General features: G+C 40.4%; 2 protein-coding genes across 2 annotated transcripts in view; one reads left to right on the top strand and one right to left on the bottom strand.

Moving 5' to 3' along the window:
* Positions 1-174: 174 nt before the first annotated feature.
* Positions 175-24208, top strand: part of LOC148103591 (polymeric immunoglobulin receptor-like) — a 41021-nt gene continuing 16987 nt past the window's right edge. Inside the window, exons 1-4 of the mRNA XM_087838149.1 lie at positions 175-381; positions 2915-2966; positions 3133-3478; positions 14778-14791. Coding sequence (XP_087694275.1) covers positions 175-381; positions 2915-2966; positions 3133-3478; positions 14778-14791 — 619 coding nt within the window. The remainder of the gene's footprint in view (positions 382-2914; positions 2967-3132; positions 3479-14777; positions 14792-24208) is intronic.
* On the bottom strand, positions 15394-23364 carry LOC118455818 (sialoadhesin-like). The gene is made up of 7 exons (XM_087839508.1): positions 23317-23364; positions 22761-22796; positions 22363-22626; positions 22038-22283; positions 21781-21951; positions 18305-18403; positions 15394-15497 (listed from the first exon to the last, which is right to left on the bottom strand). The coding sequence occupies exons 1-7, from the start codon at positions 23345-23347 to the stop codon at positions 15394-15396; spliced, it is 951 nt and encodes a 316-aa protein (XP_087695634.1). The 5' UTR covers positions 23348-23364.

Genomic DNA, 24208 nt, shown 5'->3' with positions numbered 1-24208 from the left:
GCATGTGCCTGGCAGGACTGTCGATCGAGGACACTGAAGAGATCTACCTTTTCGGAGCCATGAAAACAGGGTTCTTGCTGATCGGACCTGGCTTGGCCCCTGGTTTATCAAAGATTAAAGAAAGCGGAATCGGCTGTTCAAAACCCCACAAGGCTGCCCGCTGTGATTGAAGCGATGGGACGAGTCGTGACTTCTCAAAATGGGATCATTGAGCGCAGCACAGATAAGATCTTGGAGAAGCTTGAGGCTGCTGTGAGCACTCAGACTAAGACCTCTGAGCAAAAATTGGATAACATCTTGGAGAAGCTCACGGCGGTCGTGAGTTCTCAGACTTTGGTCTTTGAGCGCAAGATTGATAACATCTCGGAGATTGAGAGACCGGTTTAGGACTGCTAGATCGGCTGTGATATTGACATGCAGTTGTTTGCACTAAAGGAATACCACCATAATTTCATGCGACTACCATATTGGTGCCAGCTGTGGTCTCGAGACTGGAGCTAAACAAAAACAAATTTTCACCCCGAGAACAGACGGTGTTTAGACTGTTCATCCCTGTCCTACGCAAGGCCACCTGGGTCGGCTGGAAGACTTTTTGTGTTTTTTTCTGTTCTCCCATCAAGAGCTCAGTCTGAGTGGAGAGTTTTTTTTCTCCTCCTCTCACCTCATGTTATGTATTTTCGTTGTTTTTTTTCCTATCAGCTTAGCTCTCTGACATGTCTCCTCAATGTGATGTTTGTGTAAAGTATGTTTGGTCAGAGGGTTCCTTCGTAAGTGTGCATGCACCATTAGCGTGCTGCCTGCTGTAACCTATAATTTCTTTTGGGATTAATAAAGTATTTCTGATTCTGACTAACTTCCCAGATTGGAGTTGCAAAGAAATTAAATACTTGGAACATATATTAGAAGGAACAGACTTTATTCCGTTTGACAGACTAGTTATACAACATAAGATCAGCAAGAAAAGATTTTTAGAATATCAACAAATTAAATCCATAGTAAAAAAAAAATAAAAAATAAACCCAGTCAAATTGAATTACAAACACCACCAAGTGTGGTACAATGTTTTACTCTTAATCTGCCCAAATCCTTGTCTAAAATATATAAAACACTTTCTAAAAAAGATGAATCAATATCCCTTCCTATTGCAAAATGGGAAGCAGACTTGTCAGTCATATATGCTTAAAACCCTTTCAATTGATAAGAAATCCCAATCTGCAATTAATACAATACATAATACTACATAGAGTACACAGGTCATCGGATGTTCCAGATGGGCTTTACATCTACTAACAACTGCTCACACTGTCTGGGGGGCTCCGCCTCTGGGCTCTTGGGCCCTGGCTGGTGTGTCGCCAGGGTTGTGGGTGGGTGCGTGCATGCATTGGGGCCCTGCCCTGGTGTGGGGGACCTCTGATGCTGGTGGAAATAGGGGTCACTTCGACCGGCAGGGAGTTTGTCACATCCTTACAGGAGGTCTCGGATCCACAAGAGTCCACCCTGTCACCGGTGTGCAGGGGACTGTCCTCTTCTTCCTTTATATTTTAGTAAGATTTAAAATCTCTACTTTCACCAGGATTTGTTGTAGTAAATGTTACTTTGCAGTATCCTGGTGATGAAAGTATTGCCCTGTTTTATTGTACATTTTTATACATAAAGAAAAAATAAATCAGCTGGAAACTTTTCCTGGAATTTCAAGCAAGAAGAAGTGTTTTTGTTATCATAATTGTATCATCTGGAAAGAAATATCCAAATTTGTAAAAATATTAAGAAACCAAAAACTTAAATCACCAAAACTTTGACTCTTTGCATCTCTCACTGGGTGCTGTTTGTATTCTATCACGTGCCACTGGTTTATCTTGCTAACATCAGATGGTCACACATTGTCTCTCCTCACAAACTGCATTAGCAAATGTCGCTGTAATGATTTATACTTGAGAAGACCCAAATTCTTCACAGCCATGAACCATAATACATTTCTTAACATTTGTTTTATTTTTGACACTGGCAGAGTTCAGTTTAGATGAGCACTGTTTAAAACACAGTTTAACTCAGACCTCACAGCACTACTGTCAGGGTTCTAGTTGTATCCTCTGTAACACTTTGTAGGACTTCCTTATAAAAATGTTTTAGTGCAGACTATGTTGATGTATATTCTAATTCATCTAAACATGAGACAAATGTGTGCATTTATGATAGTTTTATACAAGAATAATAATTATATTTTTGTACAGCTGAGGATCATGTCCTCGTCTGTACGTTAGAAATTACATTTGTCTGTTAAACAAACACCAGTCAACAAATCTCCATATTAAATGTTCTGGACATGACTGTAAAGCACAGACAAATTTGTATAACTTTTCTATTCATAGAGTAAATGAAAATATTTAAACTAGTTGCCAACAAGCAAAGACAAAAAGTTCTTTAAACTCAGGTTTCGGGTCTTTAAAGCAGAATTGAGTTCACAATTTAACATACAGGATGTGAATAAACCAGCAGTAAAATATTTTTATTCTCTTATTAACTCACACACAGTTTTTCTCTCTCAGCATCATCTTTTGTTTGATACAAACATTGTAAAGTTCAATTTAATTCAGTTTTATTTATATAGCATCAAGTCACAACAACAGTAACCTCAAGGTGCTTAAAGTGAACATGTTATTTTCATTATTTGATTAAAGTTGAAATTTTCAAGAATTAAGTTAAATATTAGAGCAGCAGGGCGGTGCAGTGATCAGCACTGTTGCCTCACAGCAAGTTCAGGCCGAGGTCTTTCCCTGTTTGTATGTTCTTGTGTTTCCGTGGGCTCTCTCCAGCTTCCTGCCACAGTCCAAAGGCACACAGTTATTGGGGTTAGGTTAGTTGATGATTCTAAATTGCCCGTAGGTGTGAATTATTGTCTATCTCTCTGTGTTAGCTCTGTGAAAGACTGGCAACCTGTCCAGGTCACCTCTGTCACCTTAAGGCTGGTATAACCTCCCCCAGCCTGTGACCCAGAATTGGATAAATGAAAGAGGACAGATGGATGGAAAGTAATTATTAGACAATGTATTGTTTTCTATTAACTGTATTTCTACTAATGAGTCTTTACTTCCTGTTTGTCTATTTTCTATTCACTTTTTAAAAATGTTTCAGACCAAAAAGAGTTAACAGTCAAAGGAGGAGCAAATGCCACTCTGGAGTGTTCTGGTCCCACAGATGCTACTTTAGTAATGATGAGGTGGGACAAGTCTGACCTGCAGTCAGAGGATTATGTCATCATCTTCACAGATGGTTGGTTTCAAGAAAACCTCCAGCATAAACTCTTTAAAGGTAGAGTGAGCATGAAAGATCCAAAATGGAAGGAGACTGGAGACTTTTCTGTGATTCTCAAACATGTCACCACGAACGACGCTGGAACATATGAATGTGAAGCTGGATATGAGGGACAGAAACCACGGTTTCTAAACAAAGTCACTTTGAAGGTTGAAAACTCAGGTGAGTTTAATTTCAGCTTCTTCTTGGTTATGGATGTGACTTCATAACACAGGTATTATATTATACTGTATTGTATAATAGTCTGTACACTGTGTTTGCTAAACCGATTAAATTAAAATGAATTCAAAACTTGTTGAATGAATTAATGTTGTTTTTGTTGCTGGTTTTGTTCTACAGAAAGCGTAGAGGGCGACGTCTTTCAAATAATCCAATGATTTGAAATGTGTTCAGTGGGTTCATTAATTTTTTTTTTCCCAAGTTTTTACAATGGCTTTTTTTTTCTAATATAGGCTTAAAATGTTTTAATATTTTATTTTTTTTTAAGTATTTCTTGGCGCAACCTCTGACCGGTTGAGCCAGTCAATGCAGATTTAATCTGATGTTGAATCAGTCCAAAGAAAATAAAACACTGATGTGTGGGCGTGTGAATGAACTCACTGCATGTACAAACAGATGTAACATAGAAACCTGAAAACACTGTAACTGTGTTAAAGTGAAACCTGTCTGAGCCTGTCCCTGTGAAACAGAGTTTGGAGCCTGCAGCCTTGTTTTAGTCAGAATAAAGTCTCAATAACCAAATGTTGTGATGACTTCCTTCTACATAGAGGACGGGACTTTATTAGAGCCCGGCAGATTCAGCAGTACTGAGAACAGTGGCTGTGTTTGTGGGAGGTGCTTAAATGAAAAGAGCCCAGGAAGCAGGTTTAGCAGGTCTTTGCACCCAAATATGAAGTCTGATTCAACAGAACCTCGACATACACCCACAGTATACCTTTACTAAGTTACATTTTCATTTCACTCCTCTGTGAATGTTTTAAAAGAAAATTAAAAACAGTAATTTCATTCAGACAAAAGTTTCTGATAAGGTGGGACAGGAATTTTCCAGACTGCTGTCATAATATTTGAAGCTCTGTTTGATTTACTGTTTGATTTTTCTTCTCTAGAAATATATTTCATCAGGAGGCACAAACCTGCAGCTTTGTGATTTCATTAATATAAGACAAACATTTAATATTTCACCAGTATATTTGAGTCTAACTGGTCCTTGTGCTTCAAATTTCACTTTCATTTAGATTTAAAACATCTACAAAAGTCTGAGGCAGTGAATTAAAGATAAAACATGTTTGTAAAAACAGAGAGTAGAAAACATGACGTGACCAACAGCTAATTTGTCATCTAATAGTAAATTTTATTTTTAATTAGTGAGTGTTTTATGATATTGATCTGTTGTGTTTTCTTAAATGTGACATGTGACACATGACATAAAAGAATTAATGAATAAAAAAATTTCAACCTCAAAAGCTGCCTAGAAATCTTTGAGTTATCGCTCAGAAGAGGTCGAAGCTTCAGCAACATTTGTAGTAGAAAACAACTTTATTATTTTTCCAATGCTTTTTTCCACAGACTAACCAAATTTTTAGAGGCACACAATCACAAATTTAGCCTATTATCATCTTCATTTACACTTTTGTCTTCTCTTTTATCTTTAAAAAAAACCACTTGACTTTAGAAAATAAAAATAAAACCCACTGAAACCATTATTTGACCTTACAAATCATAAAAATATTTTCACTTTCAGTTTGGCCAGATTTGTCAACCAAACAAGGATGAGATATGCCCTCAAAATGTGTGTGCTTGTATCTTTTTTCTGAACTTTTGAATCCAATATATGCGCAAAATATCAGAATAACTAAGAAAACTTGAACTAAAAGGGAAGCTAAACTGCAATGAAAATAAATAAGTGGTTCAGCACAGGGAAACATATCAAAACTCAAAATTTCTAATGAGAGCTTCACTATGTTTTTTAATGTATATGGTGTGATCACATGACCTGCTGCTTTTTGTGGATTTACACCATTAAATTCAACAAGATGTCAGCAGATGTTTCACAGCCATCCTGGTTGATCTCCATCCTCTACTGACGATGCACTGTTTCTACTTTCTCTATACATTTGGTTTGGTATGAAGTTGGAATTCGAGAAAAAAGCCTCACTCAGATTTGTTGCATAAAAAGTCCAGATTATGTTATTGGGACTTCATTACCCAGCAGCCCTTGCTCAGTTCATGGGATTTTATCCTAACAGACTGTCTGGCTCCAAAGCAGAGCGCTGTTGTGAACTAAGTGAATCTCTATTTTGACACTTTAGTTAACTTGCTAATTAGTAATTGCCACTAAAATTGGCTCATAATTTGATATTTGTTAATCTTGTTCAGGGTTTGTTTGTTTCCTTAAATGTCTGATGTGTTTTTGAACATTATATTGTGTGACTGTGTAAAATGGAGGAGTTGTGAAACCATGTTTCTGGTGCGCAGAAGTTAATTAGATGTGTAGTACATGTGACTGCTGACCTGCCTGAGCAGGAATGATTTCATTCCTCGTGTTGGAGCGCCATCTTGTGGTGGTTTAGAGAATCGTTGAGAATTTATATTCTGTCCCTTTAACCCTTTAAAGTCGGTTGGAGCGGGCACGCTCTGTTTTGCGTAACTATTTTTAAATCCCGGTAGCTCTGCAACCACGTAAACTAGCGCAATAAATTTTTTTGCATATGAAACCGGAGGAGTTGTACTTACATCTTATGCCATCAGCTTGCCCTAGGTCACAGTTTCCTTCCACATATAACTTTGCAAAAACTGCATAAAAAGCGCTTGCAGCAACAAAAACATAATATTCCAGAAACAGGCTTTGCCGATCCGATCAGCTGTTCATAACACTTCCTACGTTGGAATAGACATCAGCGCGAACTTTTGCATTTTGCATGTCCGCCATTACCTGCCCGAAACCGGAAGTGACATCATTTTCGCGGAAATGTAGTTTTTTTTTTACCATAAGGGCCTCATGAGCCTATACTGGTGTTTTTAAAAGTTATCTTTGACTTTATAACTTTCTGTGTCGTTTCTGGGATGCTTAGGACTCATATTGCACTGCTGGAGTTTATTTTGATACATATGCTGCTTTTTTGCAAATTTGCACTATAATATTTATTTTCGTTTTTCCTACAGTGTATAAAAATCGGTGTATTTCAAAAATAAAACTATGAAGACACTCAAAATAAATTTCCTGTGGTAGGAAACTATTTTGTGCAACTTTTTTGTACTTACAGTTTTGAGGGATAAGCCTCTTAAATTTCTCCAACTAGAAATATATGTTAAAAAAACAAAAACGATTTTAATTTTTTTGTAGTTTATTGCACTTTTTTGCAATTTATGTAATTACAATGCACTTAATGTATACATATTATTAAAATCTGGGCTATAATGGTTGTATTGATGTATAGCAACTTGAAATGCTCCCAAAACTGGCATTACAGCATGTAAAAATATAATATAAGCTCTGGCGGACTTGGTTCTATGGTAGGTCTTAAAGGGTTAGAGCACAAATATGATGATGTAACTCCTTAAAATTGTAAAATTTTTAATCAAGAAAGAGTTTCCTTTCTTGGTTTAAAAATGTATGTTATGTTTTTAATGAATTTCATTAGGACATCTTAGCATTGTGAGATGTGCAGAAACACAGAGCGGAGGAAAACACTGCTCAAGTTCTGAAGATGAAATTGGGGAAGCCAAAGAAATTCTCCAAGAGGTTAATGCATCGCGATCCACTAGCTCTGACAGACCGGCGGAGGAAGCTGTCCAACCCGTCACGTACTACGTTGATCCAACCTGGGGGACCAGTTGTGTGCTACTGAAAATGGTCAGGGTGTGCCTCTATAATGGCAAAATGAAGCTAGAGACATATGCCATCCTAGATGATGGGTCTGAGCGCACAACCCTTCTTCACAGTGCTGCCCAAGAGCTGGGCCTTCAGGGAAAGAGGGAGGAGTTGGCACTTCAAACCATCCGACAAGATATTAGAACGGTGAAAGGACATTCAGTTTCCTTCTCTATAGCCTCCGCCACTGACCCTCGGAGATGGTTCCAGATCCAAAGAGCATTCACTGCCACTGAGCTTGGGCTCGCCAAACACTCACATCCAGCTGATGCACTGCAAAGGTCCTACCGCCACCTGCGAAGTCTTCCACTTCATTCGTTCCACCAAGCTCAACCATTATTGCCGATTGGCTCTGACTACCCACATCTCCTGACTCCAATAGAGCCTGTACATCTGGGTCCACGGGGAGGACCAGCTGCACTCAAGACACGGCTGGGTTGGACTCTGCAGGGTCCAGCCAAGGTTCTTCTACATCAAGCCTCCACTCCTCAGTGTCTACTCACAAGCACCCTGACTCCCAGTGCTGAACTTCTCAGTAATGTAGCCAAGCTCTGGCAGATGGATGTTCTCCCATACCAGAATGAGAAGGTGGCCACACATTCAAAACAGGATACCATGGCTGTCAAGATGCTAGAGGAGAAGACCATTAGAGTGGAGGTGGATGGTATCAACCGGTATGCCACCCCGTTGCTGTGGAAAGAGGAACCAGTCCCGCTTCATTCCACTAAGGACTCTGTTCTGGGTCACCTGCGAGCTACAGAGAATCGCCTCCTGAAGATGCCTGTACAAGCAGCCACCTATAACCAGGAAATTCAGAAGCTGGTGGATGCAGGCTATGTGAGTAAAAGTAAACTGACCATCGCAGACATGGAGATAGATGGCAGCACCTGATACATACCACACCACATGGTTCATCATAATGGCAAGGATCGCATTGTCTTCAACTGTGCTTTCATGCACAATGGTAACAGCCTGAATAAGCATCTCCTACCTGGTCCTACCCTGGGCTCGACGCTCCTGGGTGTGTTACTTCGCTTCCGGGAGTATCCCATTGCAGTGAGCAGTGACATCAAGGGGATGTTTCATCAGGTCCGCCTCTTGACTCAGGACAAGCCCTACCTCCGTTTCCTCTGGTGAGATATGGATTGCACGAGGCAACCACAGGTCTACGAATGGCAGGTGTTGCCTTTCGGGACGACATGCAGTCCCTGCTGTGCCACCTATGCTCTGCAGCGGCACGTTCTGGATCACAGCAGCCCCAGCGAGGATACCTGTCACACAGTGGAGAAATGTTTCTATGTTGACAATCTCCTCCAGAGCTTCGCATCATTTCCCGAAGCCCAGCAACTGGTTAACAAAATCCAGCAGTTGCTGCTCACCGGTGGCTTCGAATTACGACAGTGGGCTTCCAACTACCCAGAGCTCATCAGTCATATGCCACCTGGATCAGTCTCACAGAGCAGTGAACTGTGGTTTTCCCCCAATGGGACTGATGTACCAGAGCGGACTCTGGGCCTGCAATGGCACTGTCAGTCTGACGAGCTCAGATATCAGATTCGGAACACTGAGCAGTTGGTGGAGTCCACAATGCGCAACATCTATTGGGTTCTGGCCAAGCAGTATGATCCGCTTGGCCTCCTCATTCCTTACACCACTCGGGCCAAAATCCAGGTGCAGCATCTCTGGAGGTAAAGGAGAGACTGGGATGATCCGAATCTGCCAATCGACCTGCTGCAGCTGTGGCATGCATGTGAAAGTGAATTGATTCAGCTCCCTGATGTCTCCCTGCCACGTTGTTACGTGCAGCCAGAGACAGACCCATCCCTTTGCAAGCAGAGCATCCACATCTTCTCCGATGCATCTGAGAAGGCATACGGAGCTGTAGCCTACCTTCGGACAGAAGATCATATGGGGGGAATCCAGGTAGCCTTCCTAGTCGCCCGATATCGAGTTGCTCCCGTCCGTCAACAGTCCATTCCGAGGTTGGAGCTCTGTGCTGCTCATGTGGGAGCCCAGCTTGCTGCCGTTCTCAAGAGGGAACTCACCCTTCGTATCTCAAGCATTGTCTATTGGTCCGACTCCACTACAGTCCTGAACTGGCTCCAGTCCCAATCCTGCCGCTACAAGATCTTTGTGGGCTCTAGAGTCGCAGATATTCAAGAGCTAATTGAAGGGAGCCTGTGGAGATATGTCAGATCAGGCGACAATCCTGCCGACGACATCACTCGAGGATTACGGCTCTTGCAGCTCACCTCTCATCATCGGTGGTGCCGGGGCCCACCTTTTCTCTGGCAGGCGGCATCATACTGCCCGGAGCTCCCGAACCACGTTTCCCTTGATGATTCATCAGAGCTGCGGAAGGAGAGCTTCTGTGGGAACATCACCAGAATACCTGATCCACATTTACCTGATGTTGGTTCTTTCAGTGGCTTCCAGGCCTTGCTGGAAGCTTACGTTCGAGCCGTCCATGGGACAGCTGCTGACTCGACACCCACAGCAGAGGATTACAGGCAAGCGGAGTTAGCACTGCTCCGGAAGGTACAGGAAGACAGTTTCCCTGAAGATTTTGTTTGGCTATAATCTCACAAACTGGTAGCTGCCAGCAGTCGCCTACTTGCCTTAGCTCCTGAGTATGACCCAGAGGCTCAACTGATTCATGTAGGGGGGCGGCTTCGCAGATGTGAAACCCTCAGTCAAGACATCTTGCATCCTGTCATTCTTGACCCTCATCCTATCACAAAGCTCATCATCCAGGATTGTGATTGCCAGCTTGCTCACCCGGGCTCCGAGAGGGTCTTTGCTGAGCTCCGGCGCAGATTCTGGATACTTCGAGGACGAGAGGCTGTCCGGAAGCACCAGTACAACTGTCCTGAATGCAGGAGGTGGCGCAGCCAGCCGGTCATTCCCAAGATGGCTGACCTTCCATTATCCAGTTTAAGACTTCATTGCCCAGCCTTCTATTCGACTGGGGTGGACTGCTTTGGCCCATACCTTGTCAAGATGGGGCGGCGTACAGAGAAACGGTGGGGGATCATCTTCAAATGCCTAACGACCCACGCAGTCTTCCTTGATCTGCTTGCCAGCATGGACACTGACTCATTCCTGATGGGACTGCGTCGTTTCATCTCGAGACGTGGGAAGCCCTTCGAACTACTGTCGGATCAAGGTACCAACTTCAGAGGTGGTAGCTCTGAACTCCAGGAGGCTTTCAATGCACTCGGCCCAACTGAAGTCACAGTTGGCCAACCGACTTATCAGACTTCCAGCTCTTCCACCGGAGTCTACTGCCTGACCTTCCTAAGTGAAGTGCACCTTTGCTCCGCAAAGTTGGGGGCGGCTGTACAAAAGGCCAGCCAGTCGGCAGAACTCACGAATGGAGCCACATCTGCTGAGTAAGATATCAGCATACTGCTGCCGTTTAGCCAATGAGCGGTGAGGCAACCAATTCTCTTCACCAATCAGAAGACACAATTCTATCTCATCATTACGCACACGTAGACGCAGAGAGTTCAGTCGGAGCTGCAGGTGGGAAGAGTCAGCAGAGTTTTACTCACCGTGTGGATTTTCGTTCCTTCTAATGCTGTTAGCTGTGTGCGTCCATGAGACTATAAGTTTCTGTGTTTTATCGGGTTTGTTCTTTGCTGTGGCCATTATCCTCCTTTGTTTAAATCCTTGGCGCACACTTTGTTTACCGAATGTTACTGCCGTTTACTGCGAAGCAGCCTCTGCCGTGCGGTCATTAAGGGACCGTCACTATTTTCTCATGTTAGCTCTAGTGTAAAGTGCCTAGTTAGGATTTATGTAAATAGTAAAATTAGCATTTGTTGATACTCCCTTATTTTGGTTGAATGTTCCACTATCCAGTATTGTTTGTATTGTTGTATTACACATTTAATTCACTCTGTTCACATAATTATGGAAGACTTTTATGTTCTTTCCAACAGAAACCACACCATCACTCACCACACGGCATATAGCATTTTACAGCCTTTTAAATCCCCTCACTCACATTATGGATGTGTGCTTCGGATTCTTGTTAAATAAATGAGTGAACGACAGATACCTGAGTGGCAGTGGATTTTGTGGATACGTCATCTGTTCTTATCGGACAACCCTGTTGAGATTGTGGATTCATAGAGTCAGCACCTTATCATCTAGATCATTCATAGTCAGGAGGTCAAGTCCATCCCTCTTAAAGTGAGCTCCTCCATTACAGCAGCGTTGAGCTCGATTTTGCAAAATAAACGGGAAGTTTGTTGCAAAAATGTAGGCCTTTGCGGTCTACGTCGGCTGGGTCTTTCGAAGACCGAGAAGGCCGGAAGTGTGAGGCTGTGAAATGGGACAGTCTTTCCCTCAGATTTGCGTCACCGCTGTCTCGGTGGAGTTTAATAAACTCAGCCATCTGCGCCTTGCTATCTAAAATATAACAGGACACTGGCATAAATTCTCGACTGTCTCACACTTCTGTTCAGTTTTCTGTTTGACGTTTATTCAGCTGTGTGAAAATCCTGGAGGAACTCACCCGGGGGATTAATAAAGTTTTATTTTATCTAATCTAATCTAATAACTTTGATCTCAGCCAAACTGATTTACTCCGGAACAAATGAAACATCGAAAAAAGCCAAACAATTACATTTTTAAGTTATCCAAGTTACTTATATATCATGTTTAACCTGAGTAGCGAAAGACCGCAGGGGTCTGAAAACGATGAAGCCGAGAGTCCGCTGCTCTCGCCGGCTCGAGTGACCATTGTCACATGTGTTATGGATTTTGCATGTGTTTTGGAGTTTGTACGTGGTTTTTGGAGTTCGTACGTGCTTTGGAGTTCGTACGTGCTTTGGAGTTTGTACGTGCTTTGGAGTTTGTACGTGGTTTGTCTCTCGGGGCCACCGTACAACAGGAGAGGGAGAGAGATAAGAAAGGAAATTATGTTAAAAACAGCTTTAACTGTGTTTTTCGTCTCATGTTTCCTGGGACGTCTGAATTGTGAAGGTAAGATGTGTTTAAATTCAATTGAACTTTCTGACAGGAAATAAGAGTCCACTTATTTTTTTTTGGTCAAAAGTTGAAGCTGACATTACCTCTTCTTGAACATCGACTTCCTTTTTATTCCATCAAAAGAAGGTGTGTTAATATTTTTTAATTTTTTTTATTTTTTACCATCAATTAGAATAATAATACACATAAACATTCTGATTATAAATGATGAGAAGATTTTAAGAGTTTTGTTTTTCATAAATCATGCAAGAAAAAACATTTAATTGTAGGTAAATTCAAATGCTAATATACAGTACAGGTTCAGTACATCAGACACAGCCTCTCAACTGTCTGGCTTTATGTACAGGTCCTTTAGAAATAAACTATGAAATGAATAACATGCCATCCCTGTCTGGTACACAAAAATCAACAAATTTCTGTATTAAACACCCTAAACTTGACTGAGAAGTACAAACAGGTTTGTATACCTTTTGTTAGTATTTTGTACAGACTCTGGGCTTTTCCACAAAGTATGTGAAGCCATTTTACCCATTTTAGCTCAACAAAACCCACACTGCAGTATACAAATGTTGAAAAGGTGTATAAACTCTGAACTTAGACTCTCAAAACCCACTGAAGTTTATACTTTAACATACTGGATGTGTAAACTTATCTGGGTGTGAATGTAACACAGCAAAGCTTTTTTAATTTGTTTATAAATTCCCACAGACTTAACACAAAAATAAAAACTCAAGTTTCTGATATTTGAAGCACAATAATAAGTGTGTTTAAATTATTGGATGCATATAATCTTTATGACTGACCTGTTTTCTTCTGATTTTAGAGCTAACAGTCAAACAAGCAAAGGATGTAACTCTGGAGTGTTACGGCCACAATGACACTAACATAATGATAAGCTGGCAAAAGCCTGACCTGCAGTCAGAGTATTATGTGTTTTACTTCAGTGATGAACAAATTCACAAAGACAAACAGCATGAATCATTTAAAGATCGAGTGGAGCTGAAAGATCTAGAGATAAAGAATGGAATCTTTTCTGTTCTCAAAAAGGTCGCCATGAACGACGCTGGAAGATATGAATGTTATGCTGGATAGCACAGACAGAGACCTCAGCTTTTGAAGAACATCAACCTGGAGGTAAAAGAAGAAGGTGAGTCTGAAGTTGAGCTGCTTCCTGGTTGCTGATGTTTGTTTCTAAAGATGTTGTTGATGAGACTTTGTAGAAAGCAGCTGGTCTGAGTGATGTGATCAGAGTGCAGTAGATAATGTCTGACAGCAGTTTGAAGAGGAAATGGATTCTGTTCGGTTCTTCACTCATCACCTACCTGACAGCTGACACCTCACACCTGTTTCTCACCTGCAGGTCAGACAGGAGGACAAAGTGGAGATGGAGGGAAGGAGGATGAGAAGAATGATGGAGGTCAGAACAGTGGACTTACAGTTGGTCTGTCAGTTTCTGCCATGCTTCTTGTTGTTTTTGTTGCTGGTTATGTGTTGTACAGAAATCGTAGAGGGCGACTTCTTCCAAATAATCCAATGATTTGAAATGTGTTCAGTGGGTTCATAACTGAACTGTGAGTCCTGCTGCTGTTCCAGGTTATTATCAGTAAGTTCAGCATTCAGACTGACAGAGGAGAGACACAGGAAACAATACAAAATTAAACTTTGCATTGTTTTGCATAATTATCTGATCTCTGATGTTCCTGCTCACCATACCAACAAATTGCCTAATTTTAAAAAATAATTGTCAGTTTAAATCATTATCTGTTGTTTATAAAATATTTTATTAGATTTTATAAAAAAAAAATAATAATGTATTTGAATTGTTACAGATTATGTAGTGATTTTTTAAGAAAGTTTGTAACACATAAACATGTATCACTCAGCTACTGTACTGGTGTGAATGTTATATTCTCTTATTACACACACGCACACGCACACGCACACACACACACACACACACACACACACACACGTGCTAGATAGGTTAGGCTACACTCTATGGTAGGAGAGCCAGATATACAACCTGAGAACCATCGGATGGGTTTGAAAGAAAAAAAAAAAAAAAAAGGGGGGGGGGGGGGCTTAAACCTTTTTTGACAAAAATAGACAGGTCAAAATTGTCAATATTTTTTGAGTGAGTGAATAATTGAATAAAAACAGTTGTTCTTCAACTGTTTTTATTCAATTGTTAGCTCAGTTTCATGTAATTACATTTAAAAGTCAAAGATTTGCTGCTCCTAGCTTCTCTCTCTCTTCTGTCCTCGCTGACAGAAGGTTTTTCAGACAGGCTGAGCAATCAGACTTAAAAAGAGGAACAATGATCACTTTTAGGTTTTAAACACAATCTCATAATTAATATGGGGCTGGGGTGGGGGAGTGCAGTGGTTAGCATGGTTGCCTTAAAGCAAGAAGGTTCTGGATAGCAATCTGCCAGATAGGGTGTTTTTGTGTGAGATTCCTCCGAGTACTCTGGCTTCCCCCAAAAGTCCAAAAACATGCATGTTTGATTAATTGGTGATTCCTAATTGAATTTTTTGGTATGTTAGCTCTATGACAGCTTTGATGGAGACTAAATTGAATAACCAGTGCTCTGGAGAAAAGAGGAAAAAAGTCAGAAGCAAGACAGAATACATGTGTATATGAGAGAGAGGTGGACAGGTGAACATGTATGGAGTAAAAGAATTTAAATATCAGGGGGATAACAGGAGGAGAGAAGCTGCAGAGATGCGTGTAACACTGCAACTCTGCTTCCTGGTTCCAACTCTGAATTGTCATATTTTGGGGGGTTTGATAAATTTGGCCAGATTTCTAGAAATGAGGGCTGCTCCATCCAAAGTTAGATGTATGGCATTTAGTAACTGTTAAAATAATGTATGTTTCCTGAGCAGAATATTTATACTAAATCTTAAGACAAGATACCTGTGGTAACTCCTCAAAAAGTACCCCTAATCTGTTTATTCCAGGCTCAATATCTTTAGCTTTAAAATCTGTTTTTTTTTTTTTTTCAAAATAATCCTTCTTTATTTTACCCTGGGCCTTGGTGGTGACCCTTAATTAAAACAACCTTCTTCTAATTGGTTTCCGATGGCCAACAGAAGGTTTGAACAACAGCTCGGTGGGGCATGAGACATGAAATGTCTTAGCATAAAGAGTGGAAGAAAAAGTAAATACTGCATGGTGAACAGCTAGCTGGATTCTTTCCAAAGTTATAACTAAAGAGCAGCTGTACCTCTGGTCCTCTTTGCTCTGATGGTTATCTCTCCGGAAATGGTGTCTTCTGTTCTCACTGCTGAGTAGACTGCAGCTGGATCACTCCCTACACAATAAAATAAATTCAAATTACTGCAGATATAACAAACATTACAGCACTGTTATATTTAAAAAGAAAATACACGAGCACTGCTGGTGCAGTTCTCTTGGATGTTTTACGCCATGTTTGATCATAATATTCCATTTATTCCTAGTGTTGCTATAACCAGTAATGTAGTTAATGCACTACAGCTGTGACAAATATTTTTTTTTCTCTAAGAGTAAGAGAAGTAAGAGAAGAGTAAGTAATAAGGAATAATTTTAATAAACCACAGCAGCTTTTCACACTTTTTTTCTTATCCTTTTCTCATCACCTCTTTGCTATGAAAAGACTGACCATATGGAACTGTTTGTGTGCAAAATGAAGGTAGAAAACCACAAAGCTGCCAGAAGCTATTAATGTAGACTGACACACTTCACCACAGAGCACAAAGCAAACTGTTGCTTTGCAACATGAATGCTATTGTTAACCAAATCAAAATAGACTGGGGCAAGAATTCTCATTAGCTTCAGAACACAAAAACAGGATGCTGTGGCTGTGGTTATAAACTGAACGTTGGCTGTAGCTGAAAGCATGCAGGTACATGATCTTTGTTCTGTTTAATCTGTCTCTTTATACATCCTGCTAACAGCTTGTATGTGAACAAAGCCCGAACAGCAGGGACATGGGCACCTCTTCTGAGCTGCTTTTGGCAATTGCTGCTCAATTGCGAAACTGCTGAATGATCTGTTGCCAAAAAGTTGATAGAAAGTCACAACGACGTTATACTGTATATTAATTATTACCAATAACAGATCAACAGTCTAGATTAACTGCAATCAGTCCCATTGGGCTCATGACTGACCTAAAATAATAACAGGATACCTCAAAACAAGATAATTAGCTTTTTTATAATGTCCAGGATTCTGGTGAGCTATTTAAAGTAACCAATCCTGCAAAACTCAGAATACGCCTGGTAGCCTGGTGTTACTTACCAGATGTCACTAGTTACTAAGATGGAGATCATTATAAAAATTAAACATTTTAATGTATTGTTAGGATTTTAATTCAATTCAATTTTATTTATATAGCGTCAAATCACAACAAAAGTCGCCTCAAGGCGCTTCATAGGTACAGAGAAAAGCCCAACAATCATATGACCCCCTATGAGCAAGCACTTTGGCGACAGTGGGAAGGAAAAACTTCCTTTTAACAGGAAGAAACCTCCAGCAGAACCAGGCTCAGGGAGGGGCGGCCATCTGCTGCGACCGGTTGGGGTGAGAGAAGGAAGACAGGATAAAGACATGCTGTGGAAGAGAGACAGAGGTTAATAACAGATATGATTCAATGCAGAGAGGTCTATTAACACATACTGAGTGAGAAAGGTGACCGGAAAGGAAAAGCTTAATTCATCATGGGAATCCCCCGGCAGCCTACATCTATTGCAGCATAACTAAGGGAGGATTCAGGGTCACCTGGTCCAGCCCTAACTATATGCTTTAGCAAAAAGGAAAGTTTGAAGCCTAATCTTAAAAGTAGAGATAGTGTCTGTCTCCCAAATCCAAACTGGAAGCTGGTTCCACAGAAGAGGGGCCTGAAAACCGAAGGCTCTCCCTCCCATTCTACTTTTAAATACTCTAGGAACAACAAGTAGGCCTGCAGAGTGAGAGCGAAGTGCTCTAATAGGGTGATATGGTACTACAAGGTCATTAAGATAAGATGGGGCCTGATTATTTAAGACCTTGTATGTGAGGAGCAGGATTTTGAATTCAATTCTGGATTTAACAGGAAGCCAATGAAGGGAAGCCAAAACAGGAGAAATCTGCTCTCTCTTTCTAGTCCCTGTCAGTACTCTTGCTGCAGCATTTTGGATTAGCTGAAGGCTTTTCAGTGAGTTTTTTGGACATCCTGATAATAATGAATTGCAGTAGTCCAGCCTGGAAGTAATAAATGCATGAACTAGTTTTTCAGCATCACTCTGAGACAGGATATTTCTAATTTTAGAGATGTTGCGCAAATGGAAGAACGCAGTCTTACATATTTGTTTAATATGTGCGTTGAAGGACATATCCTGGTCAAAAATGACTCCAAGGTTTCTCACAGCGTTACTGGAGGCCAAGGTAATGCCATCCAGAGTAAGAATCTGGTTAGATACCATATTTCTAAGATTTTCAGGGCCGAGTACAATGACCTCAGTTTTATCTGAATTAAGAAGCAGAAAGTTAGTGGCCATCCAGGTCTTTATGTCTTTAAGACATTCCTGCAGTTTAACTAATTGGTGTGTGTTATCTGGCTTCATGCACAGATAGAGCTGGGTGTCATCTGCATAGCAGTGAAAATGTATGCTATGTCTTCTAATGATGCTGCCTAGGGGAAGCATGTATAATGTAAACAGAATTGGTCCTAGCACTGAACCCTGTGGAACTCCATAATTAACCTCAGTGTGTGAAGAGGACTCTCCATTTACATGCACAAATTGGAGTCTATTAGATAGATATGATACAAACCACTGCAGCGCAATACCTGTAATACCTACAGCATGTTCTAATCGCTCTAATAGGATATTATGGTCAACAGTATCGAATGCTGCACTAAGGTCAAGAAGGACAAGCACAGAGATGAGTCCACTGTCAGAGGCCATAAGAAGATCATTTGTAACCTTCACTAAAGCTGTTTCTGTGCTGTGATGAGCTCTGAAACCTGACTGAAACTCTTCAAATAAACCATTCCTCTGCAGATGATCTGTTAGCTGTTAATGTTAACATTTAGATTAAAACAAAGCATCAGTTCTTGAGTGTAGAAGTGAACCAGGAGACAAAGAAAAACAGATGTACCTCTCATCTTTGATTTATTTTTCTTGTCTCTTATGATGATTTCTCCGTAAGTGACATCTTCAGTTCTCACTGCTGAGTAGACTGCGGCTGGATCACTCTCTGCACAATAAACACACAATGATACACACACAGAGGACATTACTGCAGATCATGCAGAGTTGCTGATATTGATATTGATACTGTAGAAAGATTTCTGAATCTTTTCATTTACTATTCATATTGTTATATCGGTCTAAAATAAATTAATATAAACGCTCCTTTACAGATAAATCCAGGATCAGGATGAGGCCCCTTTTTCAGGTTCATGGCCCACTTTTTTTTGTGATACACGATATAGGCTATCTGTCTTGATAGACTAAAATAAATTATTCTTCCTAACATCATGCACACTGCCCTGATACAATTTAAACATTTTCACATCTATTCTCTGCATGTTATTTTATTGTTATATTTATATTTACACATACATAGTTTAAATAACTTAACTCTGTTAAAACAATTTCCTTCACTCATGGCCACTTCATGGTTATTGGCATCAGCAGCATCAGATGGGCTTATCTGCTGCTTCAATGCTACAAAAACATTCCATTTAAGAATTATTTAATATTGCACAGATCATCCTGGAACCTATAAATTGTGTTTATTTTCATCTTAAAACTAAGGATTGTCGTGAATTATCGTCCACTTATTGGGTTCTAATAAGCTAATGACCGTGGTCATATTAATTTGTTTCATAACAAAGGTTGTGTTGACCTTATTGGCCATGCTGAAAATACAGAATTTGATCATAATAATAATCTCTTTATCAACTGCACCTGGGATCTGTCCTCTCGTAAACAGGTTAGTTAAAACAGTATATTTTTCAGTATCTTCCTCCAATGTCTTTCTTTTTTTTGAGCTTAGCCTTTTCAATTCCTCGTTGCCTCGTACTGCCCTCTATAATCACAGACTGATGCTTAACAGCGTTCCTGTCACATGCTTCACCAAGTTTGATCTCATACCCTCTGGCGGACAGAAGCTCAGAGATATACAGATATATGTATGATATATGGAGATGTTGAACAGTTTGAAAATACAACACGTTGGAAAAAAAAAACATTGCAAAACGTTCCATGGTCCATGGTCAGAATTCACATTTGTGTCTGTGTGTGCCTGTTTGTCTGTGTCTATATGTCAGGTCGAGTATCAGACGCCACCTCTCTGGGAACATCTCAGGCCCTCCAAAGTATGGAGGCCTATCTCCCCCCACCACACTCCCTGCCGGTGGCTGATGCCCTCAGCCGTCGGTGCATTGGTGGTTGTTGGTGTCTGGGGCTGGGAGCTCAGGTATGTACCGGCTCACTCCCGGTGGCTGCTTGGCAGGGCCTGGTGCCCGTGGCTCGGTCGGGCCTCTTTCCAAGCAAAAGCTTGCAAAAGCTTGGCAGGGACTCTCAACCATTTTTTTCCTACTCAAACCTTTCTTCTGTTCCAAAAAGTTGATTCTGTTCATCTGGTTAGTGGGAGAAAAGCTACGTCCAGATGAACAGAATCAACTTTTGGGGATTTCCTCACCATGATGATTGAGCATGCATCAAGACCTTGTCTCCTGTTTTGTGGCCAGCCAGGGAGCATAAGCATTTTACTTTTTTGGTTTCACTTTATTGTTCACTGTTTCCTTTTCTGCTGGTTGTTTTGGCAGTGTAGAAGAATAGTTGTACAACTTGAGCTGTTGCACCACTTTTGCCACAGGGGTCATAACCTCCAGTTTTGATTTTTTTCTCATTCTATATCAGCATTTATGTGATGGTAGTTTATGAGTAGTAACAGCTATCATTCAAATGAATATTGCAGCAACTTTCCATACCATAAAATCGCAGTGGTATGCGACGCAATCAGTGCTAAGTGTATACTGGTGCCTTAATTCTACCTGTCTAAGAAAGACCAGAGCTGTTGAATGAAATTCATATCATGTCTTCATTTCTATGGACCTTTTTGTTAAGAGCAGTGGCAGATTGGAACCTCTCAATAGTTCCAGATGTTAGCAACATACGCTCGCAGGACATCCCATTTAACAACTCTGGGTAACAATAACTGTTCAGACAAATCCATTTATACCTTAATAATTGACAAAATTGAAAGTCTGTCACTTAATTTAAATTTGCATTGAAGCACTGCAAGATATATTTGTAGTCTCCATGTATCATGTGACAGCTCCAATTCTGAACCCCTGCTGATGTGACTTTGGCTTTGAGAAAGAAGAGCGATGGGCCAAACCAGCAGAAACATTTCAGATTCTAATAAACTACTAAATATCTAAATATCTTTATATAGGTTACTTTGTGAACAGTGAAGACACTGATAATCCAAATGTTGGTGTTAAAAAATATGAAAGTGAAGGAAAAACGGCACTGGAAGTTCTTATTTCAATTCGTAATTTAAAAAAAAGAGTAATTCCAGTGCAGCAAACAGCTTCAATACAAACAATGGGAAAATGAAAACTGTGTACTGTGTGTGTGTGTGTGTATTGGTTTAAAGTGTAAAAAATATGGACTGTAATTTAAGATTATAATTCGAGCATTAAATCAATAAAATACATTTTTTTTTAATTTAAAAACAACACTTATTTTCACAATTCTAATAATCTCAACATACTTTTTCTAGTTTGTTTTCCTAATTTTTATTCTTCTTTACTCTATAATAAAACCAGATCTTAATTATTTATGAATTTGAAGAGCAGAGAAAAAGTCCTCCTGGATAAAACTATGATCATAATGCACATGTGGACATTTTTTACTGTTTTAAGTTTAAATGTAATTTTGAAAAAAACTAAAAAAATAAGTGACATCCTTTTAAATTGTTGCATTTTATTTTCTGTTTTTATTTTATTTTATCTTTTCTTTATTAGTGAATAATAGTGTTCTCCCTGCTGAACAGAGTGCAGCTGGATCACTCTCTGCACAATATAAAACACATGCAGAGGACAGAGTTGGTGCCTTTTTAAATGTATGTGTCTGAAAAATACTATGGCTGACTGTGCAGGTAATAGTACTATTTAAATGTTTTTAGTGCTCATCCAAATATACTTCTAGCTAAAAAAAAAAAGACAATATGGTATGCTTGCATCCCATAATCTTGGGTCCTAACTCTCTACAAACCCTGAAACATAAAAATGCCCAATGTTCTCAACACTTTATAAATACCACAATCATGCAACCCCACCCCCCAACCCAGCAAAATACAATATTACCTCTTTGTCTGGCTGGCTGTAGTTGGCGAGTTGATATTTTGATGTCACTGTACATGATGTCATCTGTGATGTCTTCTCCATTTTCTTTTTGATCTGCTGAAATGAACCAATAATATTTAAGAAAGTTGTTTCCCTCTACCATAGAGAATAAATACTAACACTAATGCTAATGTAATCATAATGAGTGTATACTTTACTTTATTCTACAAAACAAACCTGGACACATATAGTCTAAAAGTCTGAGTCTCACCTTCAGGTTTCCTATGAACAAGTTGTCTAATCAGCAGAACCAGTATCACCAGAAGAACCAAAACACAGACTGGTGCAGCAATCAACACAGGGAGGATGACAGGGTTATGTGACACGTGTTTATCATCAGGAGGAGGTGTGGATGTAGGTGGAGGTGTGGTGGTGTCTTCCCCTAAAACAAAGCAAACACAGTCATTAAGTTGTCGTCACATTGTGAATGTTGAAACCTGCAGAAACACAGACAGGTGAGTGTGTCACCTGTGACAGTGATCCAGCTGGATGGAGACTCTCCATGACCGCTGATGTCACACTTGTAGAGGCCTTCATCAGACCTGGAAACATGCTGGATGGTCATGTTAACTGAAGACCCATTGCTGATGAGGGAGCCATCTTTATAGAAAGCAGCTGGGAGGTTGGAGGGAGTGGTCTTTGTTTTACAGAGCAGAGTGACGTCATCTCCCTCCATCACAGGGAGGACAGGACTCTGCAGGATCACTGATCCACCTCAACACAGAGACAAACTACAGCATTTCATCCATTTACACACAGCTTCATCAACACTAACTCCACACACTCAGCTTACCAGTGACTGTCAGGTTAACCATGTTACTGATGGGACCCTCTCTGGACTCACACCAGTAAACTCCACTGTCCAGTGGGTCAATGTAACTGATGTTACAGGAAGAACCAGATGGATTTCCAAATCCAGTTCCACACTTTGCTCTGGTGTCTGTTGTTGTGTTTCTCCTCAGAGTCCATCCAGCAGAGCTGTCGTCCTCCTCACAGCTCAGAGACACAAAGTCTCCTTCAAAGAACTGAGAGCTGCTGGGACTCACAGTCAGACGAGCTGTGAGGGTTAAAATTAAATGTTAAATGAAAAACTGACGATCTGTTTACTTTACACTCTGAAACATGAACCCAAACAGGTCATATCAGTGAGCATTTCTCAGGTTTAAACTGTGACAGGAGAAGGTTACTGACCTTGGTTTGTTGTGCAGCTCAGCAATGAGATCAGAACTAAAGAGAAATGACACTCAGGTTAGTTTTAGGTGAACACAAAGAACAACTCCACACAAACAGCTGACAAAACTGCTTCTCTGCTTTTTTTCAATCTGATGTCAGCAACATCTTTCAATAACATTTGGGCAACAAAATATACAACTATCCAGACAATTTGGATTCTTCAATCCCCTCTGTCTCAGTTTTTATCTGGGAAACAGCTCTTGAGGTTATTGTTGTGATTATATAAATACACTGTGAGAAAATACAAAATATCCACTACTTTGAAATAACACAATAGACGAATCCATTGTGTTCATATAATGAGTGAATGATTTGAGCTTTTCACTGCCTGCTGTGTTTCCTTGACTCCTGAGCAAAGATAAAGAGTCAGTTCAGACCTGCAGTTGGTCCTCATGGTGTTTTGAACTTGAATTCAGCCTGATTTGTTTTTCATGTCTTCTCCTCCATCATCAGTTATCAGGAGAGCAGACAGTCAAAGTACAAGAATGCAAACAAACACAGAGATTCTACTTACAGAGCAGACACAGCACAGATGTTTCCTTCATCGTCCTTCTCACTCATTTGAGCTTTTTTTCATTTCTGTCACTCACACCAAGTAAAGCCCGCCCTCTTCCTCTGAGCACCAGCTTTTCTACTGGTTCAAACGTAGAATTGGGGAACTCAGTTTTTGTTTTTGAGTAAAATGATAAAACTATTTTTTAAAAATATAACTAGAAGAACATTACAAGATCTTTTGTCTTAAAAAGTTGAAGCTGTAATGCCCACAGACATTTGCCTGTTCACTGAAAAGACATTTGAAAAACTCAATATCTTTTGATGCTAGTGATCTGTAGTTTGGTTGATAAACAAATCCATGTCCATGTAGTGGACGTCCCCCTCAGTGAGAGAGGCAGATATGAGCTGAAACACAGGAATCAAACCGGGGACGCTGCTGTTATGGAGCTGAACTGGAACCATTCAGACACTGAGGCCCTCTGAACACATTTTAATTACAGCTGTGCAGAGACACACTGATGACTGACTGGAACACTATGATTCACATTTTACATTAACACCATCCTCACACATGGTTTATATATGGCCACTAGAGGGAGATGTTGGACTTTACATACTAACATGGATGCCAGCTAATTAGCAATGCTGTTCCCCCCTTTATTATGCAGACTTACACAGAGCATCATGTGTCCCAATTTCTTGAGTGGAGAATAATATTAGTCTTAACACTTAACTTGCGTTTCCAATTATTCAAAAGCTGACCAACAACTCAAATAGAGTTAATTCCGAGCTGAGCAGCAAATCCATCAGGATTATCTAGCTGAGGTCCACCAAGCTCCACCACTCAGTGAAAACACTTGTGGAGCTGTCTGATTAGGTAGTCCTCCTCCAGATTGGACAATCCAGCCAGC

Source organism: Neolamprologus brichardi, chromosome 3 (assembly GCF_056152115.1).
Source record: "Neolamprologus brichardi isolate AB-2024 chromosome 3, ASM5615211v1, whole genome shotgun sequence".
Lineage (NCBI taxonomy): Eukaryota > Metazoa > Chordata > Actinopteri > Cichliformes > Cichlidae > Neolamprologus > Neolamprologus brichardi.
This window is presented reverse-complemented; position numbering and strand designations above follow the sequence as displayed.

Coding starts and splice junctions, on each gene's coding strand:
- LOC118455818 (XM_087839508.1), bottom strand. CDS start 23,347: ATGAAGGAAACATCTGTGCTGTGTCTGCTCT. Junction 22,284..22,362: donor GGTTAACCTGACAGTCACTG/GTAAGCTGAGTG, acceptor CTCTGTGTTGAG/GTGGATCAGTGATCCTGCAG. Junction 21,952..22,037: donor CAGCTGGATCACTGTCACAG/GTGACACACTCA, acceptor GCTTTGTTTTAG/GGGAAGACACCACCACACCT.